The following is a 7,500-nucleotide window of genomic DNA, read 5'->3' on the forward strand; positions in this document are numbered from 1 at the left end:
GATCTGCTTTTATGTGCCACGAGAATAAAGCCAAAGGAACATGTGCTGCTGAGCTTAACGAACCAAACAGACATGCAGCTAAAAACCTCAGAAAAAAAAAAAAAAGTCCCAAAAAATATGCCTTTTGAAATGTTCTTATTTGAAGTGACAAAACATCAGAAATTACACATTGCTTTGAGCAGATGTCACATCAGTACAGCCAGTGTGGAAGACACTTCCAAAAGTAAGAGTCATGTAAGGCGAGGAATTACCATTATCTTCAAAAGAGGGACAGAGAGTAGACAGAGAGGTCTCTTTCTCCTGGCGGGAGACTGAGAGAGAGTGCGGTGCTCTTACCTGTGGGCAGGGCGGTGGGCAGCCTGGCTGTAGAGACGGAGAGGGGGAGGAAGAAGGAGAGCCAGAGAGAGCAGCACAGAGCGATCATTCCTCTGGACAGCGCGGTGAGGCGCGGAGCAACAAGGCCCAACTCCAACTCAGGCATCCTCCATGTGCATGTTGTCCAACAGAACAGCTGCCTCTATCACCATAAGACCCAATCCCAAAACTCCTCCTCGCTGTCCTGAAACACACAGGAGAGAACGCACAATCAGGCAACAGATACACAGCAATGGTTTGAATGGGGGTTAAGGAACTATAGGTGATGAAACTCATCAGGCTCTCAATTCAACCAAGAACTCACACTATAAGTCCCAGCTAGAGAAAAGCCACTGAGGGCAGAACAGTCATTCCATGGTTGTCTAGACAGGATGACTGCTATGGTAGAAATAATTCTGAATTGACAGATTTAACTTCAACCGTCGGTCTGTAATTGACTCTACATCCTGTACATTGACTCTAGAGTAGCTCAATCTACAAACCCAACAGGATTGTGACCTTTAAAAACTGTTGTTTCACATTATGCGTAATAATTGCATTACCTATCACTCCTATCACGGGACTTATTTCTGCTTGAGCTGTTCTGTTCTGCATGGGTTGCAACTGGATTGAAACAAACCTACTTATCTTCCGAAAGCAAATGAATGCTGAAGTCTACAATATCAGTTGCCCAATATGCTGAGCCCTCAAAGAGGAGGGAGTGTGTCAGCTATAAGTGTGGGTGATGGTGGAACGCCATGTTCACTGTTTGCATAAGTCAAAGGACTTGGAATGCGCAAGGGTGCAAAACTACAAGAAAAGTGCCCAGAAAAGCAAAGAGAGGCAGACACACGCAAACCCCCCACATTCTCACCCTCCTGAAGCTAGAAACTGTTAGCTCAAACTTTAGCCGCTCTGTTCTTCTATAGAATAGCCTTGGTTGTCAGGCAGACATACAGACAGACAGACACAGACAGACACAAGGACAAACACACACACACACACACACACACACACACACACACACACACACACACACACACACACACACTCGAACCAACGCACACTCTTGCAGCACAGCTTTGGGTGCACAGACAGAGAGGGGTATTGTACACACACACACACTCCTGAGAGAGGCCATGTTGTCTTAAGTCTTAGCAGTCCTGTTTTTCTTTCCTCTCAGGACCTGTGACCCACTCCTTGCTCAGCACATAGTGTTGCAGCCCTGGCAGGGGTGAGCCCCGTTCTGCAAGGCTCTGTTTACACATTATCACTCTTCCACATAGAAAACACTGAGCTGACTAAAGAGACCTAAAAGAGACACACACACACACACACACACGCACACGCGCGCACACACACACACACACACACACACACACACACACACACACACACACACACACACACACACACACACACACACACACACACACACACACAGACACACACACACACACACACACACATAATCTAAACACTGCCACCACACCTCTCATGCTGTATTATGGCCTTTTATGTTCACAAATGTTCTGAGATCTGCCTTTATCCTGCCCCCCCCCCAATCCTCTCCCTCTTACAACACAGAATGAAAAGAGGCCTAGACTCCAACATGGTTTGTTTATACAGCTCGATAAGACCTCCAGTCTTCAGGCACAGAGGTAGCTGATTGCAGGCCTCTTAGATTTGATGGGGAGAAACTTGTTTTTTCTGGCAGGTAGAAATGGTTTAGTCAAAGCAATAAACTGATAGTGTATCTAGACAAAACTTATTGGATGAAGAAGCAGCATGTTGGAAGAAACCCTCCATTTCTAAAACTAACACAAGCGTCAATGTTGGCACTGGTAAATGCTTTTAAGTGTCTACAAAACTCTGTTGAAACGTGTATGCTTTCGGTCTGCTGAATGGAACTTTTGTTTCGACATCCTTTTAAAATTGCGTGGGAATATATTTCTGGTTAATTACGAAGGTTGTTATCCTCTTTAAGATTGGGCAAGCTCAGCATGGGACAGATCTATAGCTTTGATTATCAGCCAATGCCCTACCACATCAATGCTTTGACCAGGGGAAACCTAATAATCACACAAACAAACAAATATGGCTTTAACTTCATAGCGAGGTAGCCAGAGTCACCTGTTGATCCAACAGACAGAGCAGACAGTTGGTGTGAGGTAGAAGAGTACATTAACCAAACAATGGTCTCGAATTATGAAATATGATAATTCACAATGAGGTAATTTAACATTACAACAGCTCAAAGGCAAGATGTTTTAACTGTGGTTCACATTCTTGTCATATTCCCGCCCTGAGAGACAATGAATGTGATTATGAAGCTGCGGTCACATGCTGGTCACACCTGCAGAGAGCAGAAACCAGACGAAAAACGTCAGTAATCTTTCAAAATTAAGCAGCGGTGCTGAATTTACTTTGTCATTTTGGAAAAGAGGATTACTGGGTCGAGAGAGCGGAAAAGCAAACAGAACAAAAGCCCTGCTTCAGGCTGGAGGTGACGACTCAGGGCTGGGAGGTAATCCTCCCCTCAGAGCTCCCTCTGCTCCACCTGATGTTCACTCACAAGTGAGACGGGGCCTTTAGTCTGCTCTTCTACATGTACACAAACGGGCACACATACATGCCTAAACGTGCGCGCGCACACACACACGGATACACACACACAGACAGGTGAAGGGTGGTATTGATTTGGGGTACTGTATGCTCTGTGAAAGGGCACTTAGCTCTACGTTGACAGAGGCACGTCAACCTTAGATGAGCCTCCGAACACTTAACTAACGGACGTGTCAGCGAAGCTTGACATGTACATGCTTGGCTCTGACAGTATGATTGGTCACAGTGCAGTATGTGTGCGTGAAAGTGTACATCGCCATTGGCTGTGCTTGTCCGGCCATAGGCCAGTCCTTTACCTCCTCAGGATAAACGTGTCAATATCAGATATGCAGGAGGAGACACTTTGAAAGCACCTGTACTGTAATTAAGCTTGGGCTTCTTTCACAAGCTCTTTCATGAAAAAAAATGTGGTCATCGGACAACTGTAAGCTCAGATGCATCATACCTTTCTCATAAATGGCAGAAAACGTGACTGAGGATTTGTTTTATTCTCTTATTGTGTTACTGCTTATTTCAGTAAGTTTGAATGTTTTCATCCGATAGAATTCTGATGTAGAGACAGTTTATGGAAGAAGAGAAGGGCACGTGAACAGAGGGAATCAGAGTGTCTCGTTAGGTGCCAACCTTTACAGAGGTTGTTCTGAACAACGTTCAGACCTGCATTCCTGGTTTAGTTGGATGCGTATTGCTTCAGTCGGCCTAATTACAATAATCAAAACTAGTTTAAGCGTTATATTATATTTTCTCTTATCTGGCAACGCCCTCCTTGTGAGTGATAGGCTTTAACGCATTTACAGATTGGGTTTCTGAATAGTGTTATTTGAGCATTAGCCTTCACAAGAGACTCCATCTTTTGATCTTTGTGGCATTTATGTATTACTTGGTACGATATTGAGCTATAGAGTAGCCCATTTGTCCCCGTTCGTTCCCTTGTGGGACGATAACCGACTTTGAGGAAGGATGGAGATTGGCTTCACGTGTGCTGCGGCGAACACCGCATAGTTTACTGGGGCTGTGTATAGCCATTAATTCAAGGAAACCTCATATCTGACTACATATGAGGTTGAATACGACTGGAGGGAGAATGGTTTGAAGTCGGTTGATGCGTAATTCATACTTTTGGCTAACAAATGCGTCATCGCCTCGTTCATGAGAGAATAGAGGTTACAATTACACGTTTATAGACGCTCACTTTAGAGTCTTGCTTACATAACTGTAATTACTTCATTCTTTTGTAGTTATTTTTTCTGTCTCTGTAACCTGTACTTAGATCACACAGATACTAAACTACATGTGCGACATGGGCATCCAGAGAGCGCATTACATTGTATCCTCTCACCTCTCCGTCGCTGTCTGAAGAGCAGCAAGTTCAGTTCAGTTAGTCGAGTTAGTCTAACCAAGAATAAGCCAATTTAGTTGAACTATACTGTATAAAGGTGACTTTCATTACAAATATTACAATAACGCAATGGGTTAACGTTGCGTCTCCACAGTCCCTAGACGCGCCAATTGCCCAGACAGCGTGGAATACTGTACTGACAGACGGCTCGCTCCCACTGCGACAACACCTGTCCAGCGATACGGACGAGGGGGGGACGGGGGACAGAATAGGTAGGCTATGATAGATAATCCTTTGACGTTTTCCGTATGGCCACATAGCCATTTCAGTGATGTGTATTCGTACTGTAACTACAGAACAACTGTTTTGTTTTTCTGTCAACCAACCTGTTAAACTCAGGAAGTGATCACATAGGCTATTGGCCAATACAGCATATTATCACTGACTCATTCTCTTTCATGACCGTGCTAATAATAACAGCCTAGTAATAAGAAACAAAAACAACCACAACAACAATAATAATAATAATAATAGCACAATACTAATAATACTAATTATACAATAATAATAATAATAATAACAACAACAATGTCTTACCCGAGAATTCCTGTTTTGATAGCAACCCTTTATAATAGAAAGTTATCACCATACATTGTTCCTTGGGCAACTTTAATACAGTCTCTATAAATCCGTCCACAAGATTTGGAGTTGGTAAGCAAAATTGTTTATCGTAGTTCTAAAAATCAGATCCCAACAAGTAGAGAGCGACTCCTCAACCGGGGCAGTGATCCCTCTGGAGTTCGAAACGGTCTACTCAAATCGGAATCCTTTCGTGGTGTAATTGTCCAAGACGATTATTCGTGGCTAAGTCATTCGAATGACTTCATTCTGTCCTCTCCCTTGACTCTGGACAGTTCGGTTGGAAAGATGGATAAGCGCACCGCTCCGCTCCTAACAGTGTTGCCTCGCTCAGCGACTCCGGAGTAGAACTGCTGGCTTGCCTTGGCTGGTTGCTTGTGAAGTACGAACACCAGTCCCACGCGTATGCTGGTGCGTGAAAGCTCCGCTTCAAGATTCGCACTGACGATTTGGAGCTGCAGGCAGTTGGAAAAAGGAGCAAAGATCAGATTTCAAGCTGTACACCCGCTTCGAGTACTCCGCTCGCCGCCTGCCAGCCCGCTCGAGGGTTTCAAGGCAGTAAGTGGTGATTTTCGGGGGGAGAATTGGGGAGGTGGAAGGCTACAAGCGCCTCCCACCATCACTTCAAAAATTCAATCAACTAGCCATTATTGCCCTGTCCCAGTCGAATTAGCCAGGCTCAGCAGTATGAAACCCCACTGTAATATGCTCCGAGTAACCTAAACGTTGCCTAATGCTCTCTGTATATAAATATATATATATATTTAAAATATATATATTAAATATATATGTTTAATAATCAGTGTTAATAGTTTCCCATGCCACTTTAGCCTATTATATGTGCTTTTATGAAACTATACTGTACCTACTTTATAGTAGTATTAATAAGGAACATATTAGACTTTTCTGTTTAGATGAACTATAATAACAATGATGTATAATAAGTGAATCATGGATGGTTAATTCAATGTTTGTAAATTGTTTATAAATCTTGAATAAATGTGTAATAATGATTTGATTCTTTGCCTCATCTAGTAAATAGTGCGTTGATCAGCTATCAAAAGTAACAAACCAAAAAATACAATGGCACTATTTAAACTAAAAGTTTTTCTTTCCCTTCAAGACAAGGACAACTCCATACAATACATGTTTGAATAGTTAGGCACTGTGCCACTGTGTGTTTAGAGGCTGGTGAATTGCAATTACAACCAAGTAAGTAGTATTTAATCTGTCATATACTGTAGCCTATAGACCAATTAGCGGTGTAAAACAGAGGTGATAGCACCAATCACCCTGTAGAATAAGCTTTAAACAACATGCCAATTAGTGTCATCTCTTAAACTTTGTTTTGAGAGGGCAATTTTATGATACCATAAAATTTAGAAGCCTCCTTCCATGAGTGGCAGGCTGGACTGAGTGGATGGGGGGGCCCAGCTATCCATCTGTGTTTGTCAAGAGAGGTGTCCTCTTACAGTAGGTGTGAGAATCCATGTTTACGTGCCATAAATTTGAAAAAGGGAAACTCAACGATGCTACAGTATACCATCATTATTATGGAAATGCAGGTCTATTTAGTTTGAGATATTAATTGTGAATATGTCAAAACATTCACTTCAGTAACTGCAGATTTTTATGTGACATTATACAACAGTTTTTTTTTTTTTTTTGGCATGGTCTAAGAAGTTGAACATTCCAAGAGCTGTGAAGATAACAAACGGTTCAGAACTAATGAGTCAATATCAGCCAGACAAAATGAAGCAGGCTCACTGACCCCTGACTACAGTGTTTTGTGAGAATGGTGGGAGTGAGGCGTGCTCAGACACAAAAGCCAGTGAGTTGGGAGAGAGGTCATGCAGATGGTGAGAATACCCAGTCAGACAGTTAGAGTACTGATGAGCAAACTGACCAAATGACCTCTCCTACACCTCCCCACCCCCTACTCATACCCTTACAACTGCTGATGTTAGCGGGGACCCCCCCCCCCCCTCCCATGTGCCCCCTCCCTAACCCATACATTCCTCACAAGAGAAAAGCAAAATGTGTACACTAATGCAGTTGTAGCAGTCCTGGAGGGGGTATCCAGGAGGGGAAGTTAAAAAGAACATGTTTCTGTAAGATCTTTTGTTCCGTTGCGTTGTTTACTTGAACCATGATATCAGTGTGCATACTTTTACTGATAACCTGTAATGTCAGAAATATTGAATGTTTTCTCACTGGGCAGGGTGTGCACTCTGCGCAGTGCCTATGTGGTAAGAGCTGATCGACTCTGTGACTTACTGACTGGCTCTCTTGTCTCAAGACATGGACAAAGGCCACGGGACTAATCATTAACGGGACACATTCTCACGACACAACAGGGACACCACACAAATAGAGGACTTTAATGTTGAGTCACTGCACACAAGGCGAGCTGCACTTAGAGATAGCCTCACTCTGAAGTATCCATCACTAGGAGCTGACCCACTTTACATCCGCTGATGAATTACCTTCCGAGCCAGTACTGGTGTCATCAATACATGCACGGCAGCACGACGCGGAGGAGA

At 43.3% G+C, this 7,500-nt stretch overlaps 1 protein-coding gene across 10 annotated transcripts in view; it reads right to left on the reverse strand.

The window, feature by feature from the left end:
• Positions 1-5,498, reverse strand: part of fgfr3 (fibroblast growth factor receptor 3) — a 41,808-nt gene extending 36,310 nt beyond the window's left edge. For all 10 annotated transcript variants that reach the window (XM_083683948.1, XM_083683946.1, XM_083683940.1 and 7 more), the window contains exons 1-2: positions 4,906-5,498; positions 337-550 (exon numbers count right to left, since the gene is read on the reverse strand). In XM_083683948.1, coding sequence (XP_083540074.1) covers positions 337-481 — 145 coding nt within the window. In that variant the 5' untranslated portion in view covers positions 482-550; positions 4,906-5,498. The remainder of the gene's footprint in view (positions 1-336; positions 551-4,905) is intronic.
• Between the last annotated feature and the right edge of the window lie 2,002 nt (positions 5,499-7,500).

This window comes from Argentina silus, assembly GCF_951799395.1.
Source record: "Argentina silus genome assembly, chromosome: 13".
In the NCBI taxonomy this organism is placed as follows: Eukaryota; Metazoa; Chordata; class Actinopteri; order Argentiniformes; family Argentinidae; genus Argentina; species Argentina silus.